Below are 20199 nucleotides of genomic sequence, written 5' to 3'. Positions count from 1 at the left end.
CATTACTCGCTCCGACTCATGACTGCAGGACTTTCATCGGGCTGCACCCACTCTGTGGAATGCCCTACCACGCACAATAAGACTGTCCTCTAGTCTCCAAACCTTCAAGCGTTCCCTCAAAACTCACCTCTTTAGGCAAGCGTATCAAATTCCTGAACCACCCACATAACTTTCATAAACCTTCCTATCAAATTACATCCACTCTGTACAGTCCACACATATCCTCACATGTCTTCTCATTCTATGCAAAAGATAGCACCTTTCCTTGTGTACATATGCCTATTTCCCTATAGATTGTAAGCTTGCGAGCAGGGCCTTCCTACCTCTATGACTGTTATCACCCAGTTTGTTATTGTTATTTCAAATTGTAAAGCTCAACGGAATTTGCTGCGCTATATAAGAAACTGTTAATAATAAAATAATAATAATAACATCCTCTTTTCTTTAAAGATAAACCCTGTATGCATCAATGCAACAATTAACAACGTCATATTGAGAACATCATCTAACATGTTTCAATGAGTCTCTCAGGTCTGCGTATTTCCCTTTTGGGTCTTTCATACACAGTCTGTGTTTCATCGACCATGTTGGACCTTTCTAAAATCGTGGTTTGTTCACCATTATCAGGATCATCATACATGTCAGATGAAGGGTATTCTTCAGTCATGTTGTCTTCATTATGGTTAGGTTGAGATCTTAAATCCACCCGATTTCTTCTTACTTCCGTTCCACGCTCTGTACGTATAGTATAAGATCTTGGTGCTACTTGTGCTTGCACAATACCTTTCTGCACCCAAATACCTTTCTCGTGATCTCTGAGACGGACTTGGTCACCCGATTTTAGATCAGATAAGCTTTTTGCTCTCCTATCATGGAACAGTTTCTGTTTCGCCTGTTGACGTTCCTTACTCAGTCTGACCAACGCTGAGTTATGTGTATTAAGCAGTTCATCATGTATTGGGAGATTTGCACTAATCCTCCTTCCCATCAGCATTTGTGCAGGAGAAAGTCCATTCTGTAAAGGTGTACTGCGGTAGATTAAAAGACATTTGTAGAAATCTTCTTTACCTTCTTGAGCTTTTTTCATGAGACTCTTTACAGTTTTTACTGAACTTTCCACCAACCCATTTGAGCATGGATAGTGGGGACTTGACGTAGTATGGACAAATTCCCACTCATCAGCAAATTGTCTAAATTCAGCACTGGAAAACTGAAGACCATTGTCAGTGAACACTTCCATAGGAACACCATGCCTTGCAAAGATTGACTTTATGCAATTGATTACGGCTTTACTAGTAGTTGTATGTAGTGTCTTCACCTCAGGGTAGTTAGAGTAATAATCAGTCACGACAATGTACGTTTTCCCATTACAATCAAACAAATCTTCGCCAACTTTCTGGTATGGTCTCTCTGGCACTGCATGAGGACTCAGTGGCTCGACCTGTTGTTTCGGGCTATACGTAAGACATAATTCACATGTAGCTGTAGTCTGTGCTAAGTCTTGGTTCATTCTTGGCCAATACATAACTTCACGTGATCTCCGCTTACATTTTTCTTCTCCTAAGTGGCCTTTATGTATCTTGCACAGCATAGTTTTTCTTAGTCGTGCAGGTATGACAAACCTATAGCCTTTGTAAATAATACCATCGACAACTGTAAGGTTACTGCAGTGCATCCAATAATCATGAATAGACAGCGGGCACACATTTTTTTCTGCAGGCCAACCTTTCAGAATGATATCTTTCAACACTTTCATTGTGTCATCAGTCTCAGTTTCTTTCCTAATCTGTTCTTGTCTTGCAAGAGACACTGGTAGAGAAGCTATGATCAAATTAACATAGGCTTCTATCTCTTCATCCATCAGACTTTTGGAACCTTCACTTTTGTCCACAGCACGAGAAAGTGTATCAGCAATATACATGTATTTACCGGGACAGTACAGCAAGTGTACATCATATTTCTGTAGTCTGATAAGCATTCGTTGAATTCTCATGGGACAGTCATGTAATGATTTAGTCATGATAGCTACCAATGGTTTATGGTCAGTTTCCACTGTAAATGTTTGACCATACACAAACTGATGAAATCGCTCACATGCATATGTGATTGCTAGAAGTTCTTTTTCTATCTGAGCATACCTTGTTTCAGCACTTGTCAGTGCTCTTGATGCATAGATTACTGGTTGCCATGTATCCTCATGTTCTTGTAACAACACTGAGCCTAAGCCAAATTGCGAAGCATCTGCTGAAATTCTTGTACTTTTCGCAGGATCAAAGAATTTTAGCACTGGTTGCTCTGTAATGATCTGTTTCAAGGTTTGCCAACTTTCTTCTTGTTCATGTGACCACATCCACTCGTTATCTTTGTCCAGCAACCATCTAAGAGAGGCTGTTCGTTCAGAGAGTTGAGAAATAAACTTTCCTAAGTAAGTAATCATTCCTAGGAATCTTCTGATGTCGTCTTTGTTATTAGGACGTTCCATGTTCACTATGGATGATATTTTCCTTGGGTCTGGTTTTACACCTTGATCCGAGACCACGTTACCCATAAAGGTAAGTGTTTTCATGCCAAATTCACATTTGTCCTTGTTAGCTTTAGATTCACTATCTTGACAAGTTCCATTACTTGTCTCAATCTAGAATCATGTTCTTCCTTTGTAGATCCCCAGACAATAATCTAATCAAGAGAAGAGAAAGAATTGGTCTAGAGTGGCGCACAAAATTAAATAACTACATAAAATATAACTTTTAATTCATTACTATTAAGAAGACCTGTAACTGTGAAATATTAAAAACCAACAGACAATGACAAGACAAAGTGTTACATATATTTAAAAACACACACTGTACTCCATGTATCGTGCACTGCTTATGTACTCTAATTAATTAGTGGGTGCAATGACCTCTCTTTATTTTGTGTATACTGTCAATTCATTAATGTGAATAAAGGTTGATTACCAATATTTATGTTGTGATTTATTCATTGTTTCTATACATTTTAATCCAAATTTGCAAGTATAGTCAAGAGTATGATAGTTATCAATATACAATATTGAAGTAGCTGTATAACTGCTGGCTAGTGTTCCCTCTTCATATATCACCACATGTTATGTCATGTTAATCTCATACATAATCAGACACTGCCACTGTACTGCTGCTGATAATGTAGGTGGTTCTGGTAGATTCTAACACGTAAGTTGAATCTATTGACTCAATCACAAATGAGTCTTATTCAAAGCAGCAGATTTTATTGTGCTCTAATCACGGATCACCCCTCTCAAATCTCATTATTAGCGCTTACGGTGATATGCATTGGTCCATTATTGGGGTACACCTTGTGTAATGTGTCGCTGTTGGCTTAATCAGCCCTTTATTACCGCGACTGTAGTATGTACCCTATATTCAAATGTTATTGATTTAGCAGTGACTCTGCATTATTGTACCATATCCTATAATTTTATTACAAATGGCAGGATCAGTTATTACCGTATGTTCCTTCTTGTATATAATTATTGTGGGAATTTCCTGAGGGGGATCCACTGCACTATTCTCGCAGTTATAATGGTGGAAAGTTTGAGTGATTTCTCTCTATATAATGATCTTGACTATTTCGGCTTAGTTATTGTGATAGCTAATATACTGCAAGTATCTTTACTCCGTATAGAGCCTGAAACTTCTGCTGTCTTTCTCTATTGTTACAATGCTGCTCAATTTGTATCCTAAGCAGCTACATGTAACAGAATTGTGAATGACAACCTCCTATTCATATGATAGGGAGTGACTGCTGCAGATACTCAGTAACAATGAACGGCTACAGTGTATTATATTCCTTCCCAGTAATTATCTAAGCTTGAATTCTATGTATTTGTAAAGGGAGGCAATCTTATAACACACTGGAATTTCAGCTTGTAATTAGTTGTATTATGCACAGTGTGCCCGACACAGCTGCATATTAGCAGGTACTGAGTATTGTTAATAGTGATATTCCATTCAGAAAAAGAGGATACTAGATTTATTTTATATATACACTGTGGTACAAATCTATCCTGTTTTTACTGCATCATAGACATCTAATAGGAGTATAAAATAAGAATGATGAGCATTATATTCTAATATCGCGTAGTGCCCCTGCCAATTGTCAGGCTGCTGGGTCACTCTATAGCTCAGTAATTAATTAAATTTGCATATAGTCCATACCCTCCAACATGACCCGCCCCACTAGGTACAAAATGCTCTGTTTCTGTACTTCCCTCTTAATTTATTATTGCCATCACCTGTGAAGAAACAGCTTTCTTATCATTTAACTAGTTCAACACAGGTGATGGACATCATAAATTAAGAGGGAAGTCCAGAAACAGAGCATTTTGTACCTAGTGGGGCGGGTCATGTTGGAGGGTCTGTATAGTCTCAGCCTTGCATTCATAGCTCCACATCATGAGTACATTCTATTAAATTCACATTTAGACAGTAACACAACTGATTGGCATGCACGAGTTATTAGCATAGTAGCACAGTGTGAACCGCCGACGAGCTTTTCACAGATAGTTTTGTCAGTGCTAACCAGAACGCCATCAGTAACCCGAATTTCACAGTAACACCGCTCCAATCCCGGAGCGGGTTTGTGGTCATGTGACATGTTCATCCTATCATTGCACGGTTCTCCGTGCTGTGAAGGTTGCTCAGAGTTGATCCGATCACATGGTCTCTCTGAGCCTATCACGGAGCCCGAACACCTTTTACTAGGGAGAAAGAGATTGTTTACTTTCTTGTCTCCTACTGTGTGTTCCGTTTTTTGGACACGTGATCTGATTGGACCAATAATAGACTAATATGACTGCGTTTCTTGTTAGAAATAAATAAACCATATAGGCGAATAGTATCCTCCTTCCTTAGTTATATGAGGTGTTAATGTGTGTCACATTAATAAATTTCAACCACAGCAAAAATGTGAAAATTCAAAAGAAACCCGCACTCGTGTCTGTAAAACCAATCTAAATGTTTTTATCTTTATTGCATACCTCCCAACATGACCCTCTCCAGGAGGGACAGAATGCTCTGCTCCTGGACTTCCCTCTTAATTTATGATTTCCATCACCTGTGTATAACTAGTTAATTGATGAGAAAGGTGATTCAGCACAGGTGATGGCAATCTTAAATTAAGAGGGAAGTCTAGGAGCAGAGCATTCTGTCCCTCCTGGAAAGGGTCATGTTGGGAGGTATGCATTGTCTGCCCTGCCACCGATCCCAATTCCCATCTTGCCAACGAAATTGCAGGCTTTTGCGCATGCGCTAGTCATATAACTAGTTTTCACCATCGAATACTTTTGATGTGATGGCTAGTAACCATCGCATCGAAAGTTTCAATGGGGGAAGCATTGCCATCATATGATGGTTTGCTGTCTACCTCTGAATCACCCTCTCTGTCACGTGCGCTGTAGTTTTCAGAAAATTTTGAGCATGCACAATTACCGAGCACCAATGCCAGAATCACTGTGGATAGAATTACTGATGTTAGACCCGTTGGTGGTAGAGCCACCGATGACGGACACTAATAACCTAAACGCTAGTAAATTACTGTTGTCGTGGCAACAAAAGTGTCCGCTCTTTTCGAGCCTGTTTGATACAGTATGTGTTATTTATTTTCATGAATTCCCAGTAGATAATTTTCTACATGATGGTATTTATAAAATACAGCATGTTTACACTGAAAGAAAAATAGCAGCTGAAGCTGCAAAGCAGTTTAATTGTGTGTTTTATTCTGACAGGCATTATGGGGCAGTCTCCTTAGGTCCTGATTGAGGGGGCTTTGACGTGGCAGAGGTGTGTGAGGCGGAAGTAGCTCTCTGTATACGAGACAAGACAAATCCATCCTTTCTGCCTCTCAGAGGTAGAAGCATTAGTAGTATAAATGGCCGGCTGGGCTGGCTTTTCTGAACATGAGCTTAGGCGGATTAAGTTGCAGCGAGGTAAGTGTTTGTTATATGAAAAGGGACAGTATATACGAGTGTGTATTATACAGAGAAGGACAGTATTTATGCACAGTGTATTATACAGAGAGGGGCAGTATACATGGATAGGGTGTGCTTTATATTGAGGGAGACCATTGAATGCAATGAGATAATTGTGCTCTTTAAGTGCTCTGTGATATGGTGATTCATCTGCATCTATAAATAAATTAGTGTATTTTGCTGGTCTGTGTCAGGAATGTGAGACTAGGTTAACAATAACAAGATCTTGATAATGTTTTTAATGTCCGTAAACTTTTATAAAATGATCAGTTCATTATATTTTGAAGAGCAGCAGCCACAATGCATTGCTCTTTGAATGTTGCAAATGTAATATGGCGAGGGCCCCTCATTATGGGGCTGATTGTGTCAGACACCGATGAAATTGCTGCAGTTGTCTGTATTTATGGTAATATTGCTACAAAGACCTTCCCTAGGTCTTTGTAGCAATATTATTCCATGCATTAGAATGTGCAAGGACTGAGACGTCTGTAGATGTAGAAATATCGCTTGGTGCATACGTATACTGTACTCCACCATTGGTCACACCATCGAATCTTGCACCAGCCCCATGGCAGGTGCAGTTTCTCTATCCCAGGATGGTCTCTGTACGCAAGCACTTTCTGCAACACGCCTTCATCACCCCCTGAATATGCCCATGGCACATCTCCGTGAATCTCGCTAGCCACACCTCCTTTACTTCCCAGTCATCATCCATTAACTCCCCTCATAGTTCTACTACCGTTCATCCAAATCTTAACTGCGACTACAAAATAGGGACAAATGCACTGTGCAACTCAGATGAAAATCATCGCTCCACTGTTTCAGATATGTGCTGCACCCCTTTCAGAAACAGACCCTATGTAAGCAGAGTCCAAAACGTAGAACTAGGGCAGAATGCAGCAAACCTCCCAACATGACCCTCTCCAGTAGGGACGGAATGCTCTGCTCCTGGACTTCCTTCTTAGTGTATGATTGCCGCCACCTCTTGTGCAACACCTTTCTTATCCATTAACCTGTTCAACACAGGTGCAGGCAATCATACATTCATAGAGAAGTCCAGAAACAGAACATTGTGTCCCTCCTGGAGAGGGTCATGTTGGGAGGTATGATGCAGTATCCTTTTAAATGAGGATATACTTCTCCACATTTGAACATAAATTGGAAACAGTATGCAAACAAACACATTTGGGTTTAGGTATAGTACAGCCCTAAAGGGCAATCAAGAGAGATAGCCAGATTGTTTATTACAGGTCGTCTCGTCAAAATAATAACATTTCTCTTACGTCCTAGAGCAGGGGTGGGGAACCTTTTTTCTACTGAGGGCCATTTGGATGTTTATAAAATCCTTCGGAGGCCATACAAAAATTCTCAACTTAAAAAATTACCCTGCCCCCCAGTAGGTCTGCCCCTTAGAGGTACTGTGTGTGCGCGCCTCCGGTGCGCACGCCCAAAAAATGGGTGTGGCCAGTCAAAATGGGACGTGATACACAATTGCCCCCACAGTGCCAGGTATACAAATGCCCCTCACCGTGCCAGGTATACAAATGCCCCTCACCGTGCCAGGTATACAGATGCCCCTCACCGTGCCAGGTATACAGATGCCCCTCACCGTGCCAGGTATACAGATGCCCCTCACCGTGCCAGGTATACAGATGCCCCTCACCGTGCCAGGTATACAGATGCCGCCCCCCCCCCCCCACCCCCGTGCTGCTTACCGCTGCTGCTTGCTGACAGGGAGGAGAGCGCGGCTATGTCGGGTGGCGGCGGTGGCGTGTAGGACTTCAAACCAGCCACCGGTGCGAGAGCCAATCAGAGCTCGCAGGCCGGCAGCCGCGGCTCCTGATTGGATGCCGGTCCGCGAGCTCTGATTGGCTCACGAACCGGCGGCTGGTTTGAAGTCCTCCGCCACCCGACATAGCTGCGCTCTCCTCCCTGTCCTGACAGCTGAGACACGCTGCCGCCGGACGGCGTGTCTCACTGACAGAAGCGGGAGGGCCGGAGCAAATGGCGTCGCGGGCCTTATACGGCCTGCGGGCCGGAGATTCCCCACCCCTGTTCTAGAGGATCCTGGGGTCCATTTAGTACCATGGGGTATAGATGGGTCCACTAGGAGTCATGGTCCCTTTAAGAATTTGATAGTGTGGGCTGGCTCCTCCCTCTATGCTCCGTTTAGAAAATGTGTCCGGAGGAGCCGGTCACGCTGAAGGAAGCTCCTGAAGAGTTTTCTGCATTTATTTTATATGTTTGTTATTTTCAGGCAGGGCTGGTTGGCACCAACCTGTCTGCTTCGTGGGACTTAGGGGAGGGGAGGGGGGAACGGCCCAACCTCTTGAAGGGTTAATGGTCATGTTCCCCGCTGACAGGACACTGAGCTCCTGAGGGACCTATTTGCAAGCCCCACCACAGCGAGCGTACAGTCCTGCAGCACGCCACCACCCCTTTCAGAGCCAGGAGAATGAAGAGTGGTGAGTACTGAGCCGGCGTCCTGGCGAGCGGGGCGTCGGCCATTATGGTGGCATGAGGGCATGGAGAGGCACGACTTCTAAACGGGGCGGTATGCGTCTCCGGACTCAGTGCACAATTGCGTCCCAGTACACTGTACACAGTACCCATACTGGCACAACAGTCTTAAATCTCCATTTTAAGCACAAATTACCTCACCCAGTATAAAAAAAAAGCGGGAAGACCGCGCTCCAATGAAGGGGCGGGGCTTCACTATGAGAGGATCCAGCAGCTCACAAGCGCTATTTTCCCTCTGCAGTGGACACAGACGCTAGCAGAGCAGGGACGCGCAGCTCCTTCAGTGTTGCTCCAGATTACCTCAGCAGTACCAAGGGGGCATAGCAGGGTTGAGCGATTATTAGTGTACTAAGTCCCCTAATAGAGGGTACTTAGTCTGCGACCTGGCTAAGCTTGACATTAGCGATAAGGGCGCGGTGGGGGATGACTCCAAACATCTCTGTGTCTCCCTGAAGGGCTCTTTGTGGGTTAATTGTGCTTAACCTTTCCTCTGTGTGTGTGCTGTCACATTACATTATGTCAGGCAAAGAGGGTTTGTCTTGTACCGCAGAGTGTTCCTCTTCACCAGGGGGCTCACTACTGGGTACTCTGGGATCACAGACTAGCGGTGCTGAACTGGAATGGGTTAATTCTCTTAAGGGAATGATTTCAAGTCATTCTACAAAATTGCCCCGCAATGAGAAAGAGACGCAATACTTAAAACAGACTGTGGATGAGTTTATGACCAGAGATTCAGTCCTCAAGACAGCGTCTCAGTCTCCTCCCATTGTCCGCAAAAGCGATCTCTGGCCCATATTCTGCAGTCTGACGCTGACAGGTCAGACGTGGAGGGGTGGGGGGGGGGGGGGGTGTAGCTCTGTCACAGAGAGTAGAGGCTCTTGTAGAGGCTATCAGAGATGTTATATAGAATATTATGTTATAATTTTATATAGAATATTATATTACTGATAAGGTGGAGTGTGAGGAATCATATTTTAATGTAAAAAAGTCCTCAGTCACTTTTCTTGCGTCAAGGGAATTGAATACTCTGTCTGAAGAACCATGGGTTAATCCTGATAACAAGTTTCAGATCCCTAAAAGGTTGCTCTCATATTTTCCTTTTCCTCTGGAGGATAGGAAAAAAAATGGGGAAATCCACCGATAGTGGACGCATCAGTCTCTAGGCTGTCACGTAAAATTGTATTGCCTGTTCCTGGTGCAGCCTCCCTGAAAGACACGGCTGATCGTAAAATTAAGTCTACACTCAAATCATTGTTAACTGCTGCTGGGGTGGCCCAAAGACCCACTATTGCATGTGCGTGGATCACTAAAGCCATTGCAAAATGGTCAGGTAACCTAATTGAGGGGTTAGATTCCTTATCTAGGGGGGATGTTGTCTTACTCCTGCAACATATACAGGACTCTGCGAACTTTATGGTGGAAGCCATAAATGAAATAGGCGTGCTTAACGCACACACCACTGCTATGGCAGTGTCGGCACGCAGGGGCTTGTGGCTATGCCAGTGAACTGCTGACGCGGATTCCAGGAAAGGCGTGGAAGGCCTACCATTCACAGGAAAGGCCTTGTTCGGAGATGAATTAGACAAATGGATCTCCACAGCTACTGCGGGTAAGTCTACGTATCTTCATTCCGCAGCCCCCCCAACCAATAAGACTTATTCAGCTTCTAAGTTACAGTCCTTTTGGACGACCAAGTTCAAGGGCAAATCCAGAGGTGAGGTGCTTCTACGTCCTCCCGTAGTGCTAGAGGTAAACCACGCAAACCAGCAACAGCAGGTGCTCAGGAACAGAGCTCAGGCTCTGCTTCCTCAAAGACTTCAGCATGACGGTGGGCCGCAATGCCTGGAAAGCTGTCATGTGGGATCTCGCCTACAATTCTTCAGTCAGATCTGGTCAAATTTGTTCCAGGATCCCTGGGTCATAAATCTTATTTCTCTGACGTCCTAGTGGATGCTGGGAACTCCGTAAGGACCATGGGGAATAGCGGCTCCGCAGGAGACTGGGCACAAAAAGTAAAAGCTTTAGACTAGCTGGTGTGCACTGGCTCCTCCCCCTATGACCCTCCTCCAAGCCTCAGTTAGATTTTTGTGCCCGAACGAGAAGGGTGCAAGCTAGGTGGCTCTCCTGAGCTGCTTAGAAGTAAAAGTTTAAATAGGTTTTTTATTTTCAGTGAGTCCTGCTGGCAACAGGCTCACTGCATCGTGGGACTAAGGGGAGAAGAAGCGAACTCACCTGACTGCAGAGTGGATTGGGCTTCTTGGCTACTGGACATTAGCTCCAGAGGGACGATCACAGGTTCAGCCTGGATGGGTCCCGGAGCCGCGCCGCCGGCCCCCTTACAGAGCCAGAAGAGCGAAGAGGTCCGGAGAAAGCGGCGGCAGAAGACGTTCCTGTCTTCAAATAAGGTAGCGCACAGCACTGCAGCTGTGCGCCATTGCTCTCAGCACACTTCACACTCCGGTCACTGAGGGTGCATGGCGCTGGGGGGGAGCGCCCTGAGACGCAATAAAATCGATATAAAAACCTTATATGGCTAAAAAAAATGCATCACATATAGCTCCTGGGCTATATGGATGCATTTATCCCCTGCCAGTTTCCTGAAAAAAGCGGGAGAAAAGGCCGCCGTGAAGGGGGCGGAGCCTTTCTCCTCGGCACACAAGCGCCATTTTCTTTCACAGCTCCGCTGGAAGGACGGCTCCCTGACTCTCCCCTGCAGTCCTGCACTACAGAAACCGGGTAAAACAGAGAGGGGGGCACTATTGGCAGCTAATATATAAATACAGCAGCTATAACAGGGAGTAACACTTATATAAGGTTATCCCTGTGTGTATATAGCGCTCTGGTGTGTGCTGGCAAACTCTCCCTCTGTCTCCCCAAAGGGCTAGTGGGGTCCTGTCCTCTATCAGAGCATTCCCTGTGTGTGGGCTGGGTGTCGGTACGATTGTGTCGACATGTATGAGGAGGAAAATGATGTGGAAGCAGAGCAATTGCCTGTGTTAGTGATGTCACCCCCTAGGGAGTCGACACCTGACTGGATGGTAGTAATTAAAGAATTACGTGACAATGTCAGCACTTTGCAAAAAACTGTTGACGACATGAGACAGCCGACAAATCAATTAGTGCCTGTTCAGGCGTCTCAGACACCGTCAGGGGCGCTAAAACGCCCGTTACCTCAGATGGTCGACACAGACCCTGACACGGATACTGAATCCAGTGTCGACGGTGACAAACGTAATGTCCAGTAGGGCCACACGTTACATGATCACGGCAATGAAAGAGGCATTGAACATTTCTGACACTACAAGTACCACAAAAAAGGGTATTATGTGGGGTGTGAAAAAACTACCAGTGGTTTTTCCTGAGTCAGATGAATTAAATGAGGTGTGTGATAAAGCGTGGGTTTCCCCCGATAAAAAACTGCTGATTTCTAATAAATTATTGGCACTATACCCTTTCCCGCCAGAGGTTAGGGCACGTTGGGAAACACCCCCTAGGGTAGATAAGGCGCTCACACGCTTATCAAAACAAGTGGCGTTACCGTCTCCTGATACGGCCGCTCTCAAGGAACCAGCTGATAGAAGGCTGGAAAATATCTTAAAAGGTATATACACACATACCGGTGTTATACTGCGACCAGCGATCGCCTCAGCCTGGATGGGCAGCGCTGGAGTGGCTTGGTCGGATTCCCTGACTGAAAATATTGATACCCTGGATAGGGACAGTATATTATTAACTATAGAGCATTTAAAGGATGCATTACTATATATGCGAGATGCACAGAGGGATATTTGCACCCTGGCATCTAGAGTAAGTGCGATGTCCATTTCTGCCAGAAGAACGTTATGGACGCGACAGTGGTCAGGTGATGCGGATTCCAAACGGCATATGGAAGTATTGCCGTATAAAGGGGAGGAGTTATTTGGGGTCGGTCTATCGGACCTGGTGGCCACGGCAACGGCTGGAAAATCCACCTTTTTACCCCAGGTCACCTCTCAGCAGAAAAAGACACCGTCTTTTCAAACCCAGTCCTTTCGTCCCTATAAGGGCAAGAGGGAAAAAGGCCGCTCATTCCTGCCTCGGGGCAGAGGAAGGGGAAAAAGACTGCACCATGCAGCCTCTTCCCAAGAGCAGAAGCCCTCCCCCGCTTCTGCCAAGTCCTCAGCATGACGCTGGGGCTCTGCAAGCAGACTCGAGCACGGTGGGGGGCCGTCTCAAGAATTTCAGCGCGCAGTGGGCTCACTCGCAAGTGTACCCCTGGATCCTGCAGGTAGTATCACAGGGGTACAAATTGGAATTCGAGACGTCTTCCCCTCGCCGGTTCCTGAAGTCTGCTCTACCAACGTCTCCCTCCGACAGGGAGGCAGTATTGGAAGCTATTCACAAGCTGTATTCCCAGCAGGTGATAATCAAGGTACCCCTCCTACAACAGGGACAGGGGTATTATTCCACGCTGTTTGTGGTACCGAAGCCGGACGGCTCGGTGAGACCAATTTTAAATCTAAAATCTTTGAACACTTACATAAAAAGGTTCAAATTCAAGATGGAGTCACTCAGAGCAGTGATAGCGAACCTGGAAGAAGGGGACTATATGGTATCTCTAGACATCAAGGATGCTTATCTCCATGTCCCAATTTACCCTTCTCACCAAGGGTACTTCAGGTTTGTGATACAAAACTGTCATTATCAGTTTCAGACGCTGCCGTTTGGATTGTCCACGGCACCACGGGTCTTTACCAAGGTAATGGCCGAAATGATGATTCTTCTTCGAAGAAAAGGCGTATTAATTATCCCTTACTTGGACGATCTCCTGATAAGGGCAAGGTCCAGGGAACAGTTAGAGGTCGGAGTAGCACTATCTCAGGTAGTGCTACGTCAGCACGGGTGGATTCTAAATATCCCAAAATCACAGCTGATTCCAACAACACGTCTACTGTTCCTAGGGATGATTCTGGACACAGTACAGAAAAAGGTGTTTCTCCCGGAGGAGAAGGCCAGGGAGTTATCCGAGTTAGTCAGGAATCTCCTAAAACCAGGACAAGTGTCAGTGCATCAGTGCACGAGAGTCCTGGGAAAAATGGTGTCTTCTTACGAAGCGATTCCATTCGGAAGATTCCATGCAAGAACTTTTCAGTGGGATCTGCTGGACAAATGGTCCGGATCGCATCTTCAGATGCATCAGCGGATAACCCTATCTCCAAGGACAAGGGTATCTCTCCTGTGGTGGTTACAGAAGGCTCATCTTCTCGAGGGCCGCAGATTCGGCATTCAGGATTGGATGCTGGTAACCACGGATGCCAGCCTGAGAGGCTGGGGAGCAGTCACACAGGGAAGAAATTTCCAGGGCTTGTGGTCAAGCATGGAAACGTCTCTTCACATAAATATCCTAGAGCTAAGGGCCATTTACAATGCCCTAAGTCAAGCAAGGCCTCTGCTTCAGGGTCAACCGGTATTGATCCAGTCGGACAACATCACGGCTGTCGCCCACGTAAACAGACAGGGCGGCACAAGAAGCAGGAGGGCAATGGCAGAAGCTGCAAGGATTCTCCGCTGGGCGGAAAATCATGTGATAGCACTGTCAGCAGTGTTCATTCCGGGGGTGGACAACTGGGAAGCAGACTTCCTCAGCAGACACGACCTCCACCCGGGGGAGTGGGGACTTCATCCAGAAGTCTTCCAAGTGATTGTAAACCGTTGGGAAAAACCAAAGGTGGACATGACGGCGTCCCGTCTCAACAAGAAACTGAACAGATATTGCGCCAGGTCAAGGGACCCTCAGGCAATAGCGGTGGACGCTCTGGTAACTCCGTGGGTGTTCCAGTCGGTATATGTGTTCCCTCCTCTTCCTCTCATACCAAAAGTACTGAGAATCATAAGAAGGAGAGGAGTAAACTCGTGGCTCCGGATTGGCCAAGAAGAACTTGGTACCCGGAACTGCAAGAGATGCTCACGGAGGACCCGTGGCCTCTACCTCTCAGGAAGGACCTGCTCCAGCAGGGACCTTGTCTGTTCCAAGTCTTACCGCGGCTGCGTTTGACGGCATGGCGGTTGAACGCCGGATCCTGAAGGAAAAAGGCATTCCAGATGAAGTCATCCCTACCCTGATCAAGGCCAGGAAGGATGTAACTGCAAAACATTATCATCGCATTTGGCGAAAATATGTTGCGTGGTGTGAGGCCAAGAAGGCCCCTACGGAGGAATTTCAACTGGGTCGTTTCCTACATTTCCTGCAAGCAGGATTGTCTATGGGTCTAAAATTAGGATCCATTAAGGTTCAAATTTCGGCCCTGTCGATCTTCTTCCAGAAAGAACTGGCTTCACTGCCTGAAGTTCAGACGTTTGTCAAAGGGGTACTGCATATACAGCCTCCTTTTGTGCCCCCAGTGGCACCTTGGGATCTCAATGTAGTTTTAGGGTTCCTAAAATCACATTGGTTTGAACCACTTGCCACAGTGGATTTGAAATATCTCACATGGAAAGTGGTAATGCTGTTGGCTCTGGCTTCAGCCAGGCGCGTATCAGAATTGGCGGCTTTATCCTATAAAAGCCCTTACCTGATATTTCATTCGGATAGGGCGGAATTGAGGACTCGTCCTCAATTTCTCCCTAAGGTGGTTTCAGCGTTTCACATGAATCAACCTATTGTGGTACCTGTGGCTACTAGGGACTTGGAGGACTCCAAGTTGCTGGACGTAGTCAGGGCCCTGAAAATATATGTTTCCAGGACGGCTGGAGTCAGAAAATCTGACTCGCTGTTTATACTGTATGCACCCAACAAGCTGGGTGCTCCTGCTTCTAAGCAGACGATTGCTCGTTGGATTTGTAGTACAATTCAACTTGCACATTCTGTGGCAGGCCTGCCACAGCCAAAATCTGTAAAAGCCCATTCCACAAAGAAGGTCGGCTCATCTTGGGCGGCTGCCCGAGGGGTCTCGGCTTTACAACTTTGCCGAGCAGCTACTTGGTCAGGGGCAAACACGTTTGCTAAATTCTACAAATTTGATACCCTGGCTGAGGAGGACCTGGAGTTCTCTCATTCGGTGCTGCAGAGTCATCCGCACTCTCCCGCCCGTTTGGGAGCTTTGGTATAATCCCCATGGTCCTTACGGAGTTCCCAGCATCCACTAGGACGTCAGAGAAAATAGGAATTTACTTACCGATAATTCTATTTCTCATAGTCCGTAGTGGATGCTGGGCGCCCATCCCAAGTGCGGATTGTCTGCAATACTTGTATATAGTTACAAACAAATCGGGTTGTTTATTGTTGGAAGCCATCTTTTCAGAGGCTCCTACGGTTATCATACTGTTAACTGGGTTCAGATCACGAGTTGTACGGTGTGATTGGTGTGGCTGGTATGAGTCTTACCCGGGATTCAAGATCCTTCCTTATTATGTACGCTCGTCCGGGCACAGTATCTTAACTGAGGCTTGGAGGAGGGTCATAGGGGGAGGAGCCAGTGCACACCAGCTAGTCTAAAGCTTTTACTTTTTGTGCCCAGTCTCCTGCGGAGCCGCTATTCCCCATGGTCCTTACGGAGTTCCCAGCATCCACTACGGACTATGAGAAATAGAATTATCGGTAAGTAAATTCTTATTTCTCTAACGTCCTAGTGGATGCTGGGACTCCGTCAGGACCATGGGGAATAGCGGGCTCCGCAGGAGACAGGGCACATCTAAATAAAGCTTTTAGGATCACATGGTGCGTACTGGCTCCTCCCCCTATGACCCTCCTCCAAGCCTCAGTTAGGTTTTTGTGCCCGTCCGAGAAGGGTGCAATCTAGGTGGCTCTCCTAAAGAGCTGCTTAGAAAAAGTTTTTTTAGGTTTAAATCTCAGTGAATCCTGCTGGCAACAGGATCACTGCATCGAGGGACTTAGGGGAGAGATTTCCAACTCACCTGCGTGCAGGATGGATTGGAGTCTTAGGCTACTGGACACTTAGCTCCAGAGGGAGTCGGAACACAGGTCCTCCTGGGGTTCGTCCCGGAGCCGCGCCGCCGATCCCCCTTACAGACGCTGAAGACGGAGGTCCGGAAAGCAGGCGGCAGAAGACTCCTCAGTCTTCATGAAGGTAGCACACAGCACTGCAGCTGTGCGCCATTGTTGCTACACGTCTCACTGATTCAGTCACGGAGGGTGCAGGGCGCTGCTGGGGGCGCCCTGGGCAGCAATATTAAATACCTTTAGTGGCAAAATGTGTGTATTTAACCCAGGCCAGTTTTCTTAAAACCCGGGAGAAAAGCCCGCCGAAAAAGGGGCGGAGCTTATTCTCCTCAGCACTCAGCGCCATTTTCCTGCTCAGCTCCGCTGGTGAGGAAGGCTCCCAGGACTCTCCCCTGCACTGCACTACAGAAACAGGGTAACAAAGAGAAGGGGGGCATAATTTGGCGATATTGATATATTAAAAGCGCTTATATCAAAAACAACACCTTCTAGGGTTGTTTATATACATTTATAGCGTTTTTGGTGTGTGCTGGCAAACTCTCCCTCTGTCTCCCCAAAGGGCTAAGAGGGTCCTGTCTTCGATTAGAGCATTCCCTGTGTGGCTGCTGTGTGTCGGTACGTGTGTGTCGACATGTATGAGGACGATGTTGGTGTGGAGGCAGAGCAATTGCCGGTAATGGTGATGTCACCCCCTAGGGAGTCGACACCGGAATGGATGGCTTTAGTTATGGAATTACATGATAATGTTAGCACATTACAAAAGTCAGTTGACGAAATGAGACGGCCGGAAAACCAGTTAGTACCGGCTCAGGCGTCTCAGACACCGTCAGGGGCTGTAAAACGTCCCTTACCTCAGTCAGTCGACACGGGTACCGACACAGATGAATCTAGTGTCGACGGTGAAGAAACAAACGTATTTTCCAATAGGGCCACACGTTATATGATCACGGCAATGAAGGAGGCTTTGCAGATCTCTGATACTGCTGGTACCTCAAAAAGGGGTATTATGTGGGGGGTGAAAAAACTACCTGTAGCTTTTCCAGAATCAGAGGAATTGAATGACGTGTGTGACGAAGCGTGGGTTAACCCAGATAGAAAACTGCTAATTTCCAAGAAGTTATTGGCATTATACCCTTTCCCACCAGAGGTTAGGGCGCGCTGGGAAACACCCCCTAGGGTGGATAAGGCGCTCACACGTTTATCAAAGCAAGTGGCGTTGCCGTCTCCTGATACGGCCGCCCTCAAGGATCCAGCAGATAGGAGGCTGGAAACTACACTGAAGAGTATATACACACATACTGGTGTTATACTGCGACCGGCAGTAGCCTCAGCCTGGATGTGCAGTGCTGGGGTAGTGTGGTTGGATTCTCTGACTGAAAATATTGATACCCTGGATAGGGACAGTATTTTATTGACTCTAGAGCAATTAAAGGATGCTTTTCTTTATATGCGAAATGCTCAGAGGGATATTTGTACTCTAGCATCAAGAGTAAGCGCGATGTCCATATCTGCCAGAAGAAGTTTATGGACGCGAAAGTGGTCAGGTGATGCGGATTCCAAAAGGCATATGGAAGTATTGCCATATAAAGGAGAGGAATTATTTGGGGTCGGTCTTTCGGACCTGGTAGCCACGGCAACTGCCGGCAAATCCACTTTTTTACCTCAGACCCCCTCCCAACAGAAAAAGACACCGTCTTTTCAGCCGCAGTCCTTTCGCTCCTATAAAAACAAGCGACCAAAAGGACAGTCTTATCTGCCGCGAGGCAGAGGAAAGGGTAAGAGAGGGCAGCAAGCAGCCCCTGCCCAGGACCAGAAGCCCGCCCCGGGTTCTACAAAGCCATCAGCATGACGCTGGGGCTTTACAAGCGGACTCAGGAGCGGTGGGGGGTCGACTCAAGATTTTCAGCAATCAGTGGGCTCGCTCACAAGTGGACCCGTGGATCCTGCAGATAATATCTCAGGGTTACATGTTGGAGTTCGAAAGGTCTCCCCCTCGCCGGTTCCTAAAGTCTGCTTTACCAACGTCTCCCTCAGAAAGGACGTCGGTTTTGGAAGCCATTCACAAGCTGTATTCTCAGCAGGTGATAGTCAAGGTACCCCTCCTACAACAGGGAAAGGGGTATTATTCCACACTATTTGTGGTACCGAAGCCGGACGGTTCGGTAAGACCTATTCTAAACCTGAAATCCTTGAACCTGTACATACAGAAATTCAAGTTCAAGATGGAGTCACTCAGAGCAGTGATAGCGAATCTGGAAGAAGGGGACTTCATGGTGTCCCTGGACATAAAAGATGCTTATCTGCATGTCCCAATTTACCCCTCACACCAAGGGTATCTCAGGTTCGTGATACAAGACTGTCATTATCAGTTTCAAACGCTGCCGTTTGGTTTGTCCACGGCCCCTCGGGTCTTTACCAAGGTAATGACCGAAATGATGGTTCTTCTACGAAGAAAAGGCGTATTAATTATCCCTTACTTGGACGATCTCCTGATAAGGGCAAAGTCCAGAGAACAGCTGGAAGTCAGTGTAGCACTAACCCAGGTAGTGCTTCAGCAACACGGGTGGATTCTGAATCTTCCAAAATCTCAATTGACCCCGACAACTCGTCTGCTGTTCCTGGGAATGATTCTGGACACGGTTCAGAAAAAGGTGTTTCTCCCGGAGGAGAAAGCAAGGGAGTTATCCGAACTTGTCAGGAACCTCCTAAAACCAGGAACTGTGTCAGTACATCAATGCACAAGAGTCCTGGGAAAGATGGTGGCTTCTTACGAAGCGATTCCATTCGGCAGATTCCATGCACGGACATTTCAGTGGGATCTGCTGGACAAATGGTCCGGATCGCATCTGCACATGCATCAGCGGATAACACTGTCACCAAGAACAAGGTTGTCTCTCCTGTGGTGGTTGCAGAGTGCCCATCTGTTAGAGGGCCGCAGATTCGGCATACAGGACTGGGTCCTGGTGACTACGGATGCCAGCCTACGAGGCTGGGGAGCAGTCACACAGGGAAGAAACTTCCAGGGCGTGTGGTCAAACCTGGAGACGTCCCTTCACATAAATATACTGGAGCTAAGAGCGATCTACAATGCTCTAAGCCTGGCAAAATCGCTGCTTCAGGGTCAGCCGGTGTTGATCCAGTCGGACAACATCACGGCAGTCGCCCACGTAAACCGACAAGGCGGCACGAGAAGCAGAAGAGCAATGACAGAAGCTGCAAGGATTCTGCGCTGGGCGGAGAATCATGTCATAGCACTGTCAGCAGTGTTCATCCCGGGAGTGGACAACTGGGAAGCAGACTTCCTCAGCAGACATGACCTTCACCCGGGAGAGTGGGGACTTCATCCAGAAGTCTTCCACATGATTGTGAACCGTTGGGAAAGACCAAAGGTGGACATGATGGCGTCTCGCCTCAACAAAAAATTGGACAGATATTGCGCCAGGTCAAGAGACCCTCAGGCAATAGCTGTGGACGCTCTGGTAACACCGTGGGTGTACCAGTCAGTGTATGTGTTCCCTCCTCTGCCTCTCATACCAAAGGTACTGAGAATTATACGGAAAAGAGGAGTAAGAACAATACTGGTGGCTCCGGACTGGCCAAGAAGAACTTGGTATCCGGAACTTCAAGAGATGCTCACGGAGGATCCATGGCCTCTACCTCTAAGAAGGGATCTGCTTCAGCAGGGACCTTGTATGTTCCAAGACTTACCGCGTCTGCGTTTGACGGCATGGCG

At 46.7% G+C, this 20199-nt stretch overlaps 1 protein-coding gene across 1 annotated transcript in view; it reads left to right on the top strand.

Moving 5' to 3' along the window:
- Nucleotides 1–5797: 5797 nt before the first annotated feature.
- GORAB (golgin, RAB6 interacting) overlaps nt 5798–20199 on the top strand; it is a 117731-nt gene continuing 103329 nt past the window's right edge. The window contains exon 1 of the mRNA XM_063940297.1: nt 5798–5965. Within this exon, the coding sequence (XP_063796367.1) occupies nt 5908–5965 (58 nt within the window). The 5' untranslated portion in view covers nt 5798–5907. The remainder of the gene's footprint in view (nt 5966–20199) is intronic.

The sequence above is a fragment of the Pseudophryne corroboree genome, chromosome 9 (assembly GCF_028390025.1).
Source record: "Pseudophryne corroboree isolate aPseCor3 chromosome 9, aPseCor3.hap2, whole genome shotgun sequence".
In the NCBI taxonomy this organism is placed as follows: domain Eukaryota; kingdom Metazoa; phylum Chordata; class Amphibia; order Anura; family Myobatrachidae; genus Pseudophryne; species Pseudophryne corroboree.
The sequence above is the reverse complement of the archived record's forward strand: the minus strand, read 5'-3'. Positions and strand labels throughout refer to the sequence as shown.